At 42.0% G+C, this 19876-nt stretch overlaps 1 protein-coding gene across 1 annotated transcript; it reads left to right on the forward strand.

The window, feature by feature from the left end:
- The first annotated feature begins 1573 nt into the window (after positions 1 to 1573).
- LOC147459711 (uncharacterized) lies at positions 1574 to 9708 on the forward strand. The gene is made up of 4 exons (XM_086510923.1): positions 1574 to 4108; positions 5694 to 6072; positions 7979 to 8938; positions 9118 to 9708. Exons 1-4 carry the CDS (start codon positions 3740 to 3742, stop codon positions 9522 to 9524), a joined length of 2115 nt encoding a protein of 704 aa, XP_086367049.1. The 5' UTR covers positions 1574 to 3739; the 3' UTR covers positions 9525 to 9708.
- Positions 9709 to 19876: the final 10168 nt, after the last annotated feature.

A 19876-nucleotide genomic window follows, 5' to 3' on the forward strand; every position in this document is an offset into this window, starting at 1 on the left:
AAAAAAAAAAAACCCACCCCCAAAAAACAAAACCACAAAGATTTTTTTTTTTTTTTGGAAAACCTACACATAATACATTATGGAGAAAAATTGACTATATTTGGAGACCTTTACACATCTCTCTAAAGTTTGTAGATTTTATCACCTTTAAACTTAAAACTTAGAGGTAAATCTCAAAGTTTGTAGGTGGGACTATACTAAACCTTAGGTATTTTTTGAGGATTGATTCACCTTTAGTCTAGTAATATCAAATGCTGTATCCCTAATTTGCACCCTCACAAACTTCATAGACTAACATTGCTGATCTATAAAGCAATGTCATTAAGTAACTAATGCTTGACCCTAATCAAGATACCTTTGTTAAATCTTTTCAAACATGGCATGTTCATCAACAAAAAAATGCAAGTGAGGCTACATTCTATAAATTGGCATCTACACCTAGCGACGCATGTTGAACATTTGTTTACCCTTCCAAGTCACTGATATTCCTATATTTGGCCCAATATTCATACCGTAGTTTTAGACGGTGCATAACACAGCCAATTTAGCTCATTCCTCCTAACATATTTTGTAAAGACTTTGCATGTAGATTCCCTAAGTGGTTTTGGGGCCAGACAAGTGTAGTTAAGAAACAAGAAAGGAAGTTGTCTATTTTAGAAACCAAAACAAAGTTTGACAAAAGGTAAGGTCACCATTGTACTTCAGAGAGCACCCATTGAGATCACATTGTGTACTTTGGTTCAATACAAAGGTTCTTTTTTTCGCATGATGAGGACATGAAAAGTGAACCTTGAAAGGAGGATAACTTGGGAAACCTCTCTCTCCCTCTCTCTCTCTCTCTCTCTCAAGTAGGTTTCACATGGGCAAGGTTCGACTCCTACCACTTGATGGCAAATGTATCGCATACTGCTACATTGTGCTTAGTGTGAGCACGAGGGTTGGTTAGCACGGGGGTCGAATGGTGACTTTGCTAACTCTCCAAAAATCAAGGAGTTGGGGCTCCCCAACTTCCTAAGCACTGAGAGAGAGAGAGAGAGAGAGAGAGAGAGAGAGAGAGAGAGAGAGAGAGAGAGAGAGTTTAGATCATTCTGGGACACATTACATGACACTATGCCCCTTCTCGATGGTTTATACTGCACTCTTACTATGTCACCATGATGTATAATTCACAAAGTACTCCTCCAGTTCACATGTCCTCTAGGAGATAGGACTTCAATGGTTTATACTGCACTCTTCATATATGCCACCATGGTGTATAGCTTGCATTCACATTGTACTCCTCTTTTTTTATACTTCATGTGGGAGATAGGCACATTGTGCGTCGTTAGAGGTCTCTTGTACTCTCTATATTGAGTGAGAGAGAGAGAGAGAGAGAGAGAGAGAGAGAGAGATCCCTTTATTATATGAATCTTGCACTCCAAATGAGAAGTGTAAGGAAGGGCAAAACCTTTATTTTGCTCCCCTCAAAATCATGTTCATTGTAGAAGGAAGGTGGGACAAGATGATGTTCAAAGCGAGAATTTAAGGATGGTCTATGTGGTGTAAGTGAAGGTATGTGTACCATGATCCATTTATTGCCTTTGAAGCCATTAAAAATGGTGGACCAAAGTGTGTGTTTGTGTGAAATGTGTGGGGCACACACAAAAGAAATATAATAAGAGGAATAATGCACTAAAGAAGGATGAGAGCTTTATTGAATGCTAAGGATTGAATAAGGTCTTGGTTTTGCTCAAAATGGGTATGTTGCAGTATAAATTTTGTGGGTATGAGAATAAAAGAGTAAAGAAATGTGGGAGGAGAAGATGCCAAGAATGTTGTTGGATGGGGATGGGTGGATATTGTTTATGATGGTGATGCACAGGATGAGGCCATACACTCCCTCATTGTGTCCGTATGTGTCGCATGTAGAAAGAGAGACCAGGCCAGACTCAGAGAGAGAGAGAGAGAGAGAGAGAGATACTCCATGCCCCCATGGGTTGTATGAGAACCGTGCGAGCAAGAAGAGAGAGAGAGAGAGAGAGAGAGAGAGTGTGTTCGTGTGAGAGATCAAGAGATAGCGAGAGGTCATGAGAGATGTGCATGTCTGTGTGTGTGTGAGAGAGAGAGGGTATAGAGAGAGAGAGAGAGAGAGAGAGAGAGAGATCTGTATGCTGCTAATGCTAATAAAGAGAAGAGAACGTGGAGACGGAGAGAGACGGCGCGCGCGGAAGCGTCAAATTTGAGAATGTGGGCTCGCGTAGAGAGAGAGAGAGAGAGGGAGGGAGAGCTCTCGCACGCGAGCGAGCGAGCGGGAGATGTCTCTGCAGGATATAGACAGAGGAGGAAAGAGGAGAGAGAATGTGTATGTAAAAGAGAGAGCATGCGCTATTGTGCTCATGATGATGGGTGCATGGGGGGGTCATTCAAGGGGGATGCGCGCGGCCTTCTCTTCACTTCTTTCTCTTTCTTTCACAATCCATAGAAGTGGCACGCCATTAACATAGAGGGTGCAGCTTCTTTCACAGAACCAACACACCATCGCCACCACCAACACCACCTCCACCTCCCACCATCGTTACAATATCCTCCCTGCCCTGCTTTTCTTGCTTTTTTGCGCTTCTCTCTCTCTCTCTCTCTCTCTCTCTCTCTCTCTCTCTCTCTCGCACACACGCGCGCACATATCATTTTGGGAAATTGGGTTCTCTCCTCTGTGATTTCCGAGCCTCGTTCTGCTCTTAAAAAGTTGTGGGTGCTCCTCCCTAGGTATGCCCCTTTCTTGGCTCCAGCTACACATCAACTCACAAGCAGAAAAAAAAATTCCTGCAAACTGCAAAAGGTCTAAATTGGATGGAGCTCAAGTATTGAGCTTATGATTGGGGATTCAACCGTACAGCGACTCTTGTAAATTAAGATTATTCAAGTTTAAGTTCCATATGCAGAACAGATGAATTCCAAAAGCTAGTGAGCAGGGGCTTGATTTGCATAGCCATATCCATTGTGCCCGTGCTCAGAATTGAAATCGAGGAGCACTTGTGACGGTGATGAAGGCAGCTGCGGCAATTGCGGCAAGACCCTTGCGGCAGCCCCTCCCCCTCAATTTAGGCTCGGTTCACGTATTTTCAGGCTCAATTCATCATCATTTCTGTGCGCGTGCATATTTTCGGACTTAATTCATCGTCTTTTTTGTGCTTGTGTGCGTGCTCTTCAATTCATGTGCTCGATTGTAAACATTCTTTTCAAAGTGGGTCAAGCTTCTGTATCAGAGTGTTAGCACGTAACTTTTAAAGGTGGAATAAGGACTAGTCTCTATGTATGAGTGTGTGTATTTGGGGTCAAGTCATCAGCAGCAGGTAGCAAATTGTGTATTAATTCATTCATTCTGATCTAAGAAGCTAGAATCAGTAAAATTCTTATCACTGTGGAGGGAGAAGAAAGCTAAGGGATTCTCTGTGAAAACACTTGAGTCGCAATTGCGTCCACACTGCTCCTGAGTCATCTATCTACAGCAGAGGACTTCTCTTCCCCCTATTTAGAAAGCCTCATTATAAGTTTCTCTACCCTAACCACAAAAGCTTGGGTAGGGATAAGCAAGTGAAGTGTGTCTCATGCTCTGATGGCAAGCTTTGTAACTCCCTCCGCGTCGCTATTTAGCTCAAACCTTGAGCTCAAATTCACAGAATTTCAGACAATTTTTTGATATCCAAACGTATCAACTTCGTGGCCGGCAACCTCCGGTTTTGCGCATGCATTTTGACCATCCATGGCACACCGGAACAACTTCCGCCAGCATTTTCACCACAATGCATTCGAGGATGACTGCCATTTCCATACACAAGAGCAAGAGGTGGCCGACGACAGGCGCAGTACACCCACCATGATGAAGAAAGGACCGTGGACTGCAGCTGAAGATGCCTTACTTATTGCATATGTTGAAAAACATGGAGAGGGGAACTGGAATGCAGTCCAGAAGCTATCAGGTGTGTCGCGGTGTGGCAAGAGTTGCCGCCTCCGATGGACCAATCATCTCAAACCTGACCTCAAGAAAGGTGCCTTCTCGGCTGAGGAAGAAAGGAAGATTATAATTCATCATGCGGCACTTGGTAACCGCTGGGCTCGCATTGCCACTATGGTAAGCCTCTCTCTCTCTCTGTCTCTCTCTCTCTCTCACACACACACACACACACACACACACACACAGGCTGACATTTTCTCTCTGCTGAATTTAAAGTTCTATTCATCACACTAACCAACTCACACTCTAATAAACTATTTGAGTTATCTATTCAGACAAGCTGTCCTCAAAATGTGGGTTTTCCTTGTACACGTGTGCATGTGCGGGTGTTAGTAATGGGGATGTGCTTAGCTTCGTTTGTAATTAGGGACGTCTCATGGTAAAAAAGAATTCGGGTTTCTGCTCAGCAAAATGAACTCCTACATATGATAGACCATCTAAAGTAAGCTACTTCATACTACAAATCATCAGCTGTGTACACATACACACACACTTGTCCCCACAGGCTACGACAATGTGAGATGTGCACATGAGCTTTCATGTCTATTCTCTTCCCGGAAAAAGACTTGTCTGTCTCTCTCATCTGACAGATCTTGAAGGTCTCTTGGGATTGTTGCTATGATGTCAGAGCGAATGTGAAGAAACAATCAGGATAGTAGCAGTGTGTACACTAGGATAGGTGTGCATAACCATGAGGGTATGCGCATGTATATGCGGTCCTCCGGTGTCCCCCCCTCCCCCCCCCCCCCCCCTCCCCTTTTCAAACAAAAGAAAAAAAACATCACACACACTATCCATTCAGTGTGTCATTCATGTCACACATAACACAAGAAAGGAAAGAAGAGGAAAAGAGAGCTCAGAGGAGCTTCTCTAAAACAAGGGAATGAGAGGTAGGTTTGCAGTGAGTTTTCCATCGCCCTTCTTTCATGGTGAAAGTGTGACCAACCCACAAGTCCTGTTCCTTTTTCTCACTGCTATCTCAATCTACCTTATTCATTTTGTCCTCTCTCTCTCTCTCTCTCTCTCTCTCTCTCTCTCTCTCTCACACACACACACACACACACACACACACACACAAACACACACAACACACACACACACACACACGCACACAAAATGTGCATGCATATCATATCTAGTAGATGTGTTCTTCATAAGCACACCCACCACCACCCAATGCATACAATCTTTGAAATAACGGGTGCTACAGTGCGAAGTCACATTTTTGGTTTTCCTTGTGAGCTCTTTTCAGGAGGCTTTGCATATACGCTCGAATGTCAGCATTTCTTCTACTGAAAAGCTCCTGCTTTCTTGACATATCATGTATAGCTTCTCCGTGAAACCGTCTTCTTACTATTTAGGAGGAAGAAACATTGTATGTTTTGTGATCTGTGTTATTAGACTTAGGGGTTACAGATAAAGCTAGCATTGAAGAAGGCCTAACTTCAAAATTTGCATCCCCCATCAATTTGAACTCATCTTACATTCCTTATAAAAAAGGGAAGTTGATGAGATCAAATCCGTCGAACTAAAGCAATGCATATTTTCTTGCAAACACAAAAAATTAGCAAAACATGTAGAGCCTCACATAAAGCTCACTCAATGAACCGACATACATAGTGATTCTACGTTTGGGTGAGCTTGTTCATCATGAAAAGCATCCTTTTTATGGATAATTTTACTTGTAATTATATCCATGCAGCTTCCAGGACGCACGGACAATGAGATCAAGAACTTTTGGAACACTCGAGTGAAGAGGCTCATGAGGGCAGGGCAACCTTTGTACCCACCTGATGTAGTACCAGCCGCACATACGTCCAAAGACACAACTGAAGAGCAGCAACAGCAACCACAAACACTAAAACAGCAAGTGAGTGGAAGCCTCAGCCCAGGAGGAGGCTCAGAAAACAATCCGGTTGTTGCGGGGTCCAATAGACACTGTGCTGTTAACCACTCCAATACCATCTCCCATACTCAGAGTGCCAAGCACATGGATTTCAAAGGGGTGACTATTCACAGCTCTAGGACCCACATCAAATCTCACCAACAACACAGCTTTAACGCCATCGACATGTGTGGAGGTGACCATTTCTTGTATCCATTCTTTCTTATTCTTTAAGAAATGCTCTTCTCAAAGGTTGTAATCATATATTTGTGGCAGAACATTTTATGCTGAGAGCTTAGGTATTCAACTCCATGTGGGAGTGCATATGGTTGAAACATCTAAAGCATAGAAGCAAAGCTTCTCCTTGGCAACACTATTCAAATTTTGCATAAGAGTGGCGCTTTTTTTGCTGAGCTCTTTGTGTGCACCTCAAGAATCATGCATGCCGTGCTTGTCAACTATAGGGAAGTCCATTTTGTTGGAGTCCGCAACATTTTTGAGCTGCAACGATGTCGGTTATCCTTGGATCTTTGACAGTAGACAATGAAGCTCCATGAAAGCAGTGGGTAAGGTCCTAAAAGGTCCCAATCGGATGTTGCTAGACCTCAAAACACCTTAGGGCCAATATTGACTGTTGATAGATCACCCTCCCTGGTGGGAAGGGTCACTTACAACTGTATTCATGAATATGGCTTCCCATAGGTCATCTAAAACCGCTGCTAGATGGTCTTCCAAGCCTAGGTGGTGGTCACGGGATTGCATATTTATCACTTCTTGAAATAACTGTGCCTCATGCATGGTCACACGTGCACCAGTTATTCGTCTTATATGCAACTAAGCAAGACTTTATGTAACTATGCCGATTTTGACATAGTTGCATCAGTAACATCTTACTAATAACTGATGCATGCGTGACCACATCTTTATTTATTCTCATAGAGCGGACAATAACTGAGCTGGCAGATTCTGCATCTTGCAAACCGGCCCCCGAAAGCAAGATGCACCACTTGAAACCGGCAATTATCGGTTTTCAGCTTAGCAATGAATAAAGCAAAGGGTTGTCAGCTGCAAAGTTAAAAGACGACAAAGTTCCACCATCTCCACCAGTATGGCATATGGGGCTCTTTTGTATGGCCTTTTAACAAAAGGGTGCTTTTGGATGGCCTATGTGGCAGCCCTTAAAGCACCGTCTCATGTGTGTGCCCGCCCAAATGTCAGAATATCACAGGTTAGAAGTCTTTGATACCAATTCTCAACTACAAGTCAAGCTCATTTATTAAATGGCATTGTGCTTGTTGTAAAGCTTCTGCCTTCGGACCTCTACCTTGTGAATCGGTAACCCCTCTATGCTTCTTCATGTAGGAACTCCTTAGGCAGCTGGAATATTTAGATTGCGAGGGCCCTTGCCCTTGAAAACTTGCACGAATCCTCCTTTGCATGGATCCACTCAAAGAAGAAAAATCCCATTGCAATATTTTGGTCATTCACAGAACCAATCACAAATTGTTCGTGGCTAAGGAGATGAAACATAGCACATAAGTTCACAAAAGGAGTTATTTAGCCCCATTTTTTAAATTCGTTTTTAGTATACAAAAGGGTCTAGTCAAGGGGGACATACACTGGTTGAACTAGAAAACAGTGTACAGATATGGGCTTCTTAAATTAGGCATTGAATGCGCTTGATATGGAGGGTTTACATTTAATGAACCCCACAAAGAGACTTATGATAGTGACTTATGCGACTATATAGCCATGAGCTCCATTATGTCGCACCTTCTCACTAGGCAAGAGCTCTTCTGAGGGCATGCTCTCTACAATGTGTTGTCGCCACTACTTACATTAAGGAGTAAGGGCTACATTTTAGATTAGTGTCCTTAACTTGTTGAGATTATGTGCTGTTTCCTTTACTTCTTGGGACTTTTCACTGGCTGTTTGACTGTTCACTACCTAAGTTACCTGTGAGAGACGTGCTAAGTATCCATATAGATTAGCGGAAATCATACTGTTTATTTATGACCATATAAAATTGATCCTTATTTTAAAGATAGTGCAAAACATGATTTAAACATAAAACCGATGACTATGAACTAACCTTCTTGCAGGCAATTCAAGCTCACATGTGCTCAATCAATCTGGTTCAAGTGCTACTCTTCAAAACTTGAAGAGAGCACGGGATGCACTATGTGCTTTCAATGGAACTTCAGCTGGCAGACAGCAATCACGCACAGAACTTCCTTTCCAGCGTTTTGTGGGAAGCGGAGTGCCTTTACAGCCATTTCCCAAGGCCCGTCGCACTTTTGAGAACAATCATGTCAGGCTCAATGCATTTTCTCAGGGCTTCCAATATGATCCCGAGCCACCTGACATGCGAATGAATGTGGGCTTTTCATTAAATGGTCCTGCCGACAGCATTAACAGCAATATGGGTAGCAGCATGTCTGTTAGCCCCTTGTCCATTTTCAGGCCAGACAATCTGTTGTCTGGCTTGAAGGTCGAGCTCCCCTCAGTCCAATTAGCAGAGTCCGCTGACAGTGCGGGCACGCCTAACTCATGTCTCTCGAGCCCTTTTACACCATGCTACACAATGCCAAATCATCCCTTTGCAGAGGTCGATAGCTTTGGCTCTGTCAGAGAGGCTCGGAACAACATAAATGGATGCAGCAATGGCTTGCTTGAAAAGCTTTTTCACCATCCAGTGTCCGGTCTGCAAGCTGCAACCCCTTCATTGGCCTCTTCTGACATCACAGAGCAACTCTTACTTATTACCTCCAGCAATACCTCACCTAGGCTGAATGTCAATGGGGATACGAGCTCCATAACATCCAATGTCGCAATGCTTACTGTGGGCAGTAATCCTAACAAAAACTGCCCAACAACAGCCAATGCCAACGCAAATGCAAACATGTTTCCTTGCTCGGCAAATAACGATCCTCTCTCCTTCTTGGGTGGTCGTTCTTTAACCCTTCTCAATGATAACTTCAAAGAAACGCTTGTCAAATCTGAAGACTCCACAACATTGCGCACATGCGAAGATCCTTCTCGATCTGTCTTGTTCCACGAAGGTAAATATTTGGTCTTTCATGTGTTTGTTCTTTGGCTTTGCTTAGTGCACATCTTGAATAGCAGGGCCGCAGATACAAATCACATACATGTAATCTATGGTGGGTTTCCTTGACCTGCTTTTAGCATGATTCACATAGCTTATGGCATTGTCACCGTTAAAATCTGTTGCTTTTGATAGGCATGTCAGGAGGGGATGATCCTGAGCCCAAGTTTGAAGATGAAGGATTGTTGCAAATATCTGACAAGGTGAAGGTTGAAGACACAGGCATGGGGACATTCCCTGATGATGAGCTATTTACATTGCTCGCATTTGAAAGGCCAGACGATGAGTTACCTGTGACAGAGTTATATAAGCAAGAGCCAGGTAGACGAATTATGAGCAGCAGTCACGAGGAAGATGAACTAGCTGAGGAGACATCCGGGGGTCTTGAGGCTATCCTTCGGCACGATGGAGGGCTCGGTTTTGTGCAAAGTGCATGGGAGCTGGGCTCTTGCGTTTGGAGCAACATGCCGGGTGCCCTCCAAGTTGCTGAGGTTCCTTCTGAGTGCACTACATTTACCTCGAGTACCAGCTCCTCTGACTAGGGTGCTTCCTTGTTACTCTGAGTATTAAACCATGGATATAGCTGCTCGTAACCCTAGCAATGTGAGCTGAGTTGCGTGCGCGAAGTACCTCTCTTCGTTCTATTGTGTTTTGCATGAGCTCGAAAGACTGAATATTTGGTTTCATGTATATTGCCCATTTCTTAAGTTCTATGCTTCTAATTAAGATTAAGACTACATATTGTGTGTGTGTGTGTGTGTGTGTGTGTGTGTGTGTGTGTGTGAGGGGACATGGCACGAAGATGGTCTCTTTGCATCACAATTGTATGGCACATATCATGTTGGAATTTAGAGATGGAGATCGTTATGTTGAGTGATGTGCACAACCCCCCCCCCCCCCCCTTCCCCAACACACACACACATCTCTTACACTTTCTTATATTGTTGGGACCACCTTCAAGCATTTCCGCTTGTGCACTAACTCAAAGGATACAAGTTTTTTGTAGTTTGAAAAATGGCACCACCACCACCATCAGTGATCACTCCTAAATGAAATCCTTCCACATGAATGCTAATTGTGTGGCCAAAATTAAATGCTTAATTTTTGTCTCTATGCTAAGGCTTGTCCATTTACACGTAAAAAGGACAAATAAGGTTGAAAATGAGAATAACCTCTTAGATAAAGAATGTACATGCAAGGAGATTAAGGATAAGTGAGGCAACTGCTCCACAAGACAAAGGAAGCTGCAAGAGGCACATTGTTGCTTCGAGATAAGAGGGTAGCAAAAGCAAAATGATCCCTACTTCTTGAGTGCTATTGGCAACAAAGCTAGCTTGCAACTTGTACATATGCCTAACCCTCATGATTTGGAAACTGGAACAATGAAAAGGCAACTATTAAGAAAAAGCCCATGAGTTGCATTGAAAAGGGAGCATTGTTTGAAATGGTGATGACTCATAGGCAGTGCTTGAATATTGTGGAAAGAAAAATTTACCTAAGCAAGGCAGAGAAAAGTCAAAGTCAAATAGGCACTCCAAGGTTGTATCTTTGATTAAGGCAATTAGGGTGTTCACATTGTAGTCTTCGATAGTTTAAGCCTTCCACTCCTAAATATCAAGCAGTGAGTGACAACAATATCAATTAGGGCATTAAATATCACGTGCCTCATGGAAACACATCCTTCCACATGGTCATAATGTATGAATCAATTGCCTTTAAGGCTAGAACCTTAATGGTAGGTCGATGATTTTAACAAAAACAAGGTTCAATATCGCCATGGCTTATAATTCTTTTAAGGTGGAGTCTTGCCATAGTCCACTGAAAGAGAGAGACTCTACCATTTTTGAAAAGCCCAATTGTCAATCACTTCTAACACTATAAAAGGTCACTTGAATACCAATGCTAGATTATTGACGCACATGGCGAGGGACAATGTATACATTGGTAGTGGTGGAGAAGTATACTCTTTAAAAAAACATTTTTTGAGTTTTTTTTAGTAACTAATACCAACAATCATTAGGATCCGTAATCTAGTGGTTATACTTGCACAAAGATTGGCAGACACATGGATACATTCATGCACAAATATACTCATACACACTCGATGATGCTCAAATACAAAAAGAAATTGAAAAAAAATGTACATTGATTGACGCATGCACTCTAAATCAAAACCAATTTGTCACTTAATGCACACACTCATGTACAAATGCCCACACGCACACACAAACTGCATACAAATTGGAACACAAATGTCCCCACACATAGCCCGAAATGCTCACACTTAATCACACAAATGGACGCACATGCTAGGTTGCATTTATATGCTTGTATATTCATATAAATAAATATAAAACACTATATCTATATTATACGGGTATATCTATATAAAGCATACTTTGATCGAACTATAGTTCAATCGAAATATATTGCGATCGAGCTACATTTTGATCGAAGTATAGTTTGATCGAAATCATCTTTTTATATAAAAAAACGCTGAGAATTCAACAAACTCTCAAGAGCCCTCCTTTGTCAACTTGCCACTGCACTTGTTGACATCTTCTACGTCCCCTTACATCTTCATTTTCTAATTCATGTGATTTATAAACTTTTTAGATTTGTTTATTGTTTACAATTTTATTTTATTTTTCTCCCTCTGTTGTTATAGAGCATAGCCTAACACTTCGGGGTTAGTTTGCAGGCTCACAGCCTATCCTTGACTGTGTAGACCACAATGTCACACTACAGGAAGGGTTTAGAGCTTAGGTACCCATTCTTGGTTGTGTAGATCTTCACATCACACTATAAGGGGGGTTAAAAAACTAGACACTTTTTCCCTGGTTGTGGAGACTATCATATTGCACTGCAAGGAGATTTTAGGGAGTGTTAGATTCCTCCTCTCTAGATGTGCAGACCATTACATCACACTACAGTTGTGATGGAAATGAAAAATTATTTATTTATTGTAGCTGAGAGGTGGCAAAAGCATAAGCAGTCAATAAAAAATGCAAAAGGATGGCATGTTTATTGCTATTGTATGATTAAAGATCTCTTGATGAGCTATGGTCATTTTATGTCACGACGAACAATCTGTAATCATTTTGAGAATTCAAGGAATCTATAGTTAAATACGTGCAAGAGGAAAATGATCACTCTTGCATGGAGGGAGGTTGCACCTAGTGCTCTGTGTCATTCTTCTCTTCTCTCACCCCTCTTCTCTCTGGGGCCTGTGTAGTACTCTGCTCTAGAAGGTGCATCTGAACGTGCTCTCATGCTTTCTCCCACTCTCTACCTCTCTCAGATGAGTTTCGTCATGGATCGTGTGTGTATATGCCTTTTTTGATACAAAGATCTATTTCTTTTATCGATCATAACATGGCATTTTTTTGTATTTCGCAAGGACACCACCCTTCTGATTGCAGCAATGGTATCAGAGCATTAGGATACGCTCCGATGATTGCAGGCCTTGAATATGATGAAAGCTAAGGTTTGTTTTCTTGAACATTTTTGTTTCTTGCTACCTTCGCTTGATTAAACTTGTATAGCAATTAACGTTAAACACATAAATTAATCAAAGTCTTAATCTTTTGGACTAATTTGAGTACATTTCTCGATTTTAGCAATACATGGACATTAATGTGAATAGCATTAATCAAGCATAACACTATAAGAGTCTAAGTCCACTGCCAGCATTGCCACACATTAACAAAGGAAAATAGAAAGAGGAAAATTTGCTTGAGCGGTAATAGCCGTGACAAAGCACGTGGTAGTCATTTTTTAGCAATATACACAGTAATAGTTGCAAAAATACATACGCGACTATTACCACAAAAATTATTGCGCACATTATCATATATATAGCCGGTATCTGGCTTTTCAAAAATAAAGATTCTCATTTAGGCCACCCAATTTTGGGTAGCCCAAATGAGCATCTTTATTTTTGACTTGCATAAAACATATCAAATATCAATTGCATTTTGAAAAGTGTACAAAAAATATGATAATAGACTTTGAAATTGCAAGTCACACCTTACCTTGATAATTTTTTTGAAGCACAAAGAATAATGCTTAAATTTAATTACAAATAAAGCAAAAATTTCGAATGAGTTTTATATACAAATCATGAGTGTTTGTTGCGCCATATTTTCACTTGTAAAAGAGGACTACAAAAAACAATATATCCATCCTAGTCCTCTTCCTCGTCCTCCTCGTCCTCTCCATAGATAAATATGTTTGATTGCTCTGACTTTACAACAACCAATTTTTTTAAAAGATAAATTAATAACCCAAAACGATCAATACAATATTCATTGTCTACACTTACCGCTTGTAAGAGATCCGTTTGCCAAGTCAAATTGCTCATGAGAAATATTATGTATTTTCAACAACCATCGCCAAGTATCAACCTCCGTGTGTCCCTCTCGATACTTAACCATCTCTCTAGTAGGATGGGTCAAAGTAATATTTTCCTGAGTTAACAATAAAAATTATAAGCTAAAACATCTTCTATACACAGCTTGCACAATTGAAAATTACTTACATATCTTTCCAAGTTGCTTTGTCTCTTGAACCATAGTACGCGGGAGTTTGTCTCGCTCGAGCTTCGCATTGTTGACTGTGAGATCAGCCCGTTGTAGCTTCCTCACCCTTTTCTTGCATGGCCTACTCCCACTGCATCTTTTATGTTGCCACCACGATGGCCCTTGTCTGGATTTGCAACTTGGTTGGCCACTGCATGTCGTACACTTGATTGATTGTTTTTATTTTTTATTTTGAAATACCCCTCCAACCACTTGGTTGAGAAACACTCAACGGGGGCGTTCAAAAATCAAGCATGCAACAATTCCTCGATGTAGCATGCATGATTGAGCACTTGGTCTAGTGTATAAGAAGCTGCAGATGGTGCCAAAATTCCATGTTGTATGTAGTGCGAAAGTTGGCATCTCTACCATACTTGTCCCTATAGTAGCATCCGTGTGTGTCTGTCACGGCCCTGTCAATGTCCTCATCCTTGGCGGCTGGAGCGGCATGCTCCAAAACAAGTCATGCCATTCCCCCTCCACCATCAAAACAAGCATCCCAACAAGATACTCCCATTGCTCCCCCTCTCATGGCACTCGCTACTTTGAGACTAACACCATCGTGCACTGCTAGAAGACGTTTGTCAACCACGTGTGGATTGTGTCTCAAAGGTACCACAACACTTAGTTCAATCAAATATTTTGCAATTGATGCAAAAAACAAAATCACAGCTGATCCAATTGAACCACAAGACAATGGACGAAAGACATAAAGATTCAAATATGCTTCAAATGACTCAATGAGGTGAACCACCCCAAACCCACATCAATGCAAATCAAACACCCAAACAACAAGACAAAGTACAAAGTACAAAATGTTGATTGTCGGGTAAAAAGACAGTGCAAGTTCAACAAGCGGTCGTTGAACAGGATCAGGGGGTGTCTTTAGATGCTCTTTGAAAAAGATCAAAACATCTGATGCATTTCTTCTAGCTTCCTGCTCTCTTAACTTCATCCAAAAATTCACTTTTATCTGAATAGCCCTCAGAGCATCTTGTTGGGGTATAAAGCCCAATGTGGTCGCCAGGGTAAGTGGGGGGCCGCCAGGTATGTACACATATTCTTTTGTTAAAACCTAATAAGAACTCACTATGCTCTACACATTACAGTAGAGCGAGTTCACCATATCGTCGTGCTCTTCTTCTCGCACTCTCTCTCGCGTCGCACTTCCGCTCGTACTCCTTCAACTGGTATCAGAGCTCAGATCGAGGCTCGGGGCAGCACTGCAGGAGGCTAGAGTCACCAACTCAGATTGGAGTGAAATTCGACAGGCGAAGACACGGCCCCAAATCTCGTGGGATGACCCGAAGGTCTCGGTGTTGTCAGAATTTCATTCTGAGGTCATCTCGTCCACCGTTCGGCTTCGACAAAGGTCTGTGCAGGCCATTTTCGACTACGTGGTCTCGACGGGTGCAGATCCGACTCTGCAAATTTGGGGTTTTTTCGGCCTACGACTGCAGGTGCTGAGGATATCGACACTCCCAGAGTGTTGATTTGTGGCTGTCTACACATCGAAGGACGGCTCACTGCTCTTGGAGGCGTGTCACATACGACATAGGCGTATCTACACACAGACTGTAGGCAACATCCACTAGTTCATCAAGTAGCTTGTGTTTGCTGCTTGATATTCCAGATTTCATCCTGACATTGCAGGTACTTCCACATGGGATGTATTGTCAGAGATGATGTATGTCTGTTGAGGGTTTGCTGGCTGTGAGTCACGCAGCAAACAACCGCCGCAGTGGTTACAGCATACAGTGGGAAATTTGTGGATGTATGACTTTGTGGGAAGTCTATGTACTGTCAGATTTACTGCAGCCTTTGTTGAGGGTCGAGTGAGGTTTTATTGAGCTGGGGGATTCTCGAATGTTGAGATCCTTTCGGTGATACAGGTCTTGGAGCGATCCCTCGAGCACCCTTAGATAGGCAACTAGGATGTATTGACTGTGAGTTAGATAGTTGGGATTGCATCTTTGCTTTACTGCCGTTGAGGCATTGTCGCAGTCTATGCTTACAGGACAGTGACAGGACAGTCAAAGACAGTACAGGTGCAAGACACATTTACCCGCAGCTAACAGTGTCAGAGAGACAGTGTTTTTTGAGCTTTTTTTTGGTCTGTTTTTGAGTACACCAGAGCCATTTTACAAAGGAGACTCTGTCGAAATTTATGCAGAATCTGAAGCTTTCTTGGTTCATTTGACAGGTTGATATTGGTTCAGAGGTCAGTTTACAGGGGAAACTCTGCCGAATTTTTCCCAGGAAAGTAAACCACTGTGAAGCGTAGCTATGGCTGGATCACAGGACACTGCTCTTTACAATATCAAGAAGCTGGATGGAACCAATTTCCCATTGTGGAAGAAGTAGATTTGGCACATGTTGGTACAAAAGAAGCAGATAAAACCTATAAAGATCAAGGGGATAAAACCAGAAGATATGGACGAAGATGAATGGAGCGAAATGGATGAATTGGCACTTTCTACCATTATGCTGACTTTGGCAGAAAGCGTTTACTTCAATGTAGCAGACGAGATGTTGGCTTATCAAGCATGGTTAAAGCTGAGTGATCTTTATGAGAAGCAGAGTGCAGCTTCACAGGTATACTGGCTTAAGAAGCTTGTTGACTTTTAAGATGAAAGAAGGGACACCTATGTCCAATCATCTGAATGAATTCAACACAATCTATAGTCAGTTGTCAGCTCAAGGTGTCAAGTTTGATGAACCTGTTAGAGCTATGTTCCTGTTGATCACATTGCCGGAAAGTTGGGACACTTTTCGCACAGCTTTGAGTAATTCTGCACCTCCAGATGGTTTGAACATAGCAGGTGTAGAAGGCAGTCTGCTTACTGAAGAAACCAATAGAAAGACAATGGACAAAGGCAAAGGAACAGCCTTAGTTGTCAGGGGAAGGACCAAAGAAAAGTACAAAGGTGGAAAGAGGAATCAGTCTCGTAGCAAGTCCCGCAGTGCTAAAGGCAAGAGTGACATAGAATGCTACCATTGTGGCAAGAAGGGTCACATGAAAAGAGACTGCAGAGAATGGAAAGCAGAAAAAGGCAAAGAGAAAGCTGAAGACCATGGTGAGAAGAACAAGTCCTCAGTGAAGATTCAAGAAATAAATGTGACAAACACTGTTGCAGAGGATGACAATCTAGTGTCAGGAGACATCTACTTCTTGAAGAATACAATGGACTCAGCTCTTCTTACAGAATCTGATGGAAATGAACTGAGTGACTGGATTATAGACTCAGGGGCATCACTTCATGTGTCTCCAAACAAGGAGTGGTTTACCTCTTATGTGACCACTAAAGATCATGTTCGGCTAGGCAATGGGGAGACATGTGAGATCTTAGGTGTTGGAGATGTTCAATTGAAGTTTCAGAATGGCTCTTCTTTCACGCTGAAGAATGTGAGACATGTTCCCGCAATTACAAAGAGCTTGATCAGCACAGGTTTACTTGATGATACTGGCTACGTCACCACTTTTGGACAGAACATGTGGAAGATATCCAAGGGTTCTATGACAGTAGCACATGGAGTAAAGTCTGGAGGACTTTACATGATTTATGTATCAAATGTCTCTAAAAATGTAATCAATGTAACTGAGCAGCAGAATGTTTCTTTGTGGCATAGCCGGTTAGGACATATGTCCAAGAAGGGAATGGAAATCTTCTCTCGTTCTGGTTATTTTCCTGGCTTTTCATTTAATGATTTTGAATTCTGTGAACATTGTCTGTATGGTAAGCAAACACAACAGCTACATAAGCATAGAAGCAGTAGAAGAGATACACAGTTGGCACTTGTTCATAGTGATTTGTGTGGACCTATGCCTAACCTATCTCTAGGGGGAGCTTCTTACTTTATGACATTTATAGATGATTACTCGAGGAAAGTATGGGTTTACTTTCTCAAGCACAAGGATAAAGCGTTTAGTGTTTTCAAAACGTTTGTGACACTTGTGGAGAATCAGAGTGGCAAGAAGCTTAAATGCTTACACACTGACAATGGTGGAGAGTATGTTTCAAAGGCCTTTCAGGACTTTTGTGAGTCAAAAGGTATAAAACGTGAACTTACTGCTCCTTACAATCCTCCTCAAAATGGTGTTGCTGAGAGGATGAATAGGACCATACAAGAGAAGGTCAGAAGTATGTTGTCTAATGCATAGCTGCCAAATGGGTTTTGGGCTGAAGCTGTATCAACAGCTGTTCATCTTGTAAATAGATCTCCTAGCAAGGTTTTGCAGAAGGATTCAGTGCCAGAGATGGTATGGTCAAGCAAAATGCCCTCATATAAGAATCTTAGAGTCTTTGGCTGTGAGGCATATACTCACGTTCCAAAGGAATTTAGAAACAAACTTGAGCCAAGGAGTAGAAAGTGCATCTTTCTAGGCTATGGTAATTCTGGTGAGATGGGGTACAGACTTTGGGATCCCGAATCCAGAAAGGTTGTACGCAGCAATGATGTTCACTTTAATGAATGCAAATATCATTCTAAACCAGAGAGGGTTGAGGAGATTAGAAGAGTTGTCTTCCAAGAAGATGGACCTGCACGTGCAAGACAAAATGTCAGGGCTCAAGAGGAGCAAGGACAGGATAGAGTGGAACCACAGGTTGTGGCTGAGCCTGAGCCACCTATTTTGCGTAGATCTGAATGTGTCACGCGACCTCCTGATAGGTTTGTTCCATCTATGAACTATGTCATGTTGACTGATTGCAATGAGCCTTCATGTTACAAGGAAGCATTGCAAATGAAGGACTCCGGGAATTGGCAATTGGCCATACAGTCAGAGATGACAGCTCTCCATAAAAACAAGACATCGAAGCTAGTTAAATTACCACAGGGCAAAAAGGCTCTACCTTGTAAATGGGTTTACAGGTATAAGATCACCGCTCATGATAGTCAGCCAAAGTACAAAGCAAGGCTTGTTGCCAAGGGCTTTAAGCAAGAACAAGGCATTGACTTTGATGAAGTCTTCTCTCCGGTGGTCAAGATGACTACATTGAGATGCTTTCTTGCATTGGTTGCCATATTAGATTTGGTGTTGCACCAAATGGATGTCAAGACAGCGTTCTTGCATGGTGATTTAGATGTGGAAATTTACATGCAGCAGCCAGAAGGGTTTGTTGAGAAAGGCAAGGAAGATTGGGTATGCCAGTTGTTAAAGAGTCTTTATGGCTTAAAACAATCACCGAGGGCATGGTACCATAAATTCCACAAGTTTATGCTTTCTCAAGGCTACAAACGTAGTGATTTTGATCACTGTCTATATACAAAGAAGGCTAAGGATGGTAGTTGGCTTATCCTTATTTTGTATGTGGATGACATGTTGATTGCTGGCAAGCACTTGGAAGAAATTTCAGCTTTGAAGTCAAAGATGGCAAAATCGTTTGACATGAAAGACATGGGTGAGGCAAGTCATATACTTGGTATGCGCATTGAGAGAGACAGATCAAAGAAGTTGATTTGGTTATCTCAAACAGAGTATATTGACAAGGTTTTCAATATGGAGAAGGGAAAGGCACTGAGTGTTCCATTGCCACCATATGTGAAACTTAGCAAACAAGATTGTCCTGTGTCTGAGGAAGAACAGGCTGAAATGGATAAGATTCCATATGCGTCTGCAGTGGGTAGTTTGATGTATGCAATGATTTATACTCGCCCAGACATTGCATTTGTAGTGGGAGTAGTAAGTCGATACATGTCAAACCCAGGCAAGAAACATTGGGAGGTAGTGAAAGGAATATTGAGATACCTGAAAGCTACAAAGAGTATGCGTATATGCTATGGGAGTCGGGAGCTAAGTGTAAAGGGTTTTACCGACTCAGATTATGCAGGTGACTTAGACAACCGAAGGTCTACGTCAGGGTATGTCTTTACATTGGCTGGTGGAGCAGTATCATGGCGTTCTAGATTACAAGATTGTGTTACTTAGTCTACTTCAAAGGCTGAATATGTTGCAGCATCAGAGGCATGCAAAGAATCAATTTGGCTTAATCGACTAGTAAGAGATTTGGGAATCAAAGAAGAGATGCCTGTGTTATATTGTGATAGTCAAAGTGCTATACAATTGGCTCGCAATCCAGTTTATCACTCAAAGACAAAGCATGTGGATGTGAAGTATCATTTCATCAGGGAAATGCTCGAGGATAAGCAACTTCAGCTTGTCAAAGTTCACACCACAGAAAATCCTGCTGATCTACTTACAAAAGGACTTCCCTCAGAGAGCTTTGCGCATTTTCGCAAGCAGTTAGGTGTAGGGTAGTACACCACTTCTCTACATCTCTTGTATATTAGCTTGTATAGTAGCTTCTCTCACA

Source organism: Adiantum capillus-veneris, chromosome 4, assembly GCF_014529385.1.
Source record: "Adiantum capillus-veneris isolate H3 chromosome 4, ASM1452938v2, whole genome shotgun sequence".
In the NCBI taxonomy this organism is placed as follows: Eukaryota; Viridiplantae; Streptophyta; class Polypodiopsida; order Polypodiales; family Pteridaceae; genus Adiantum; species Adiantum capillus-veneris.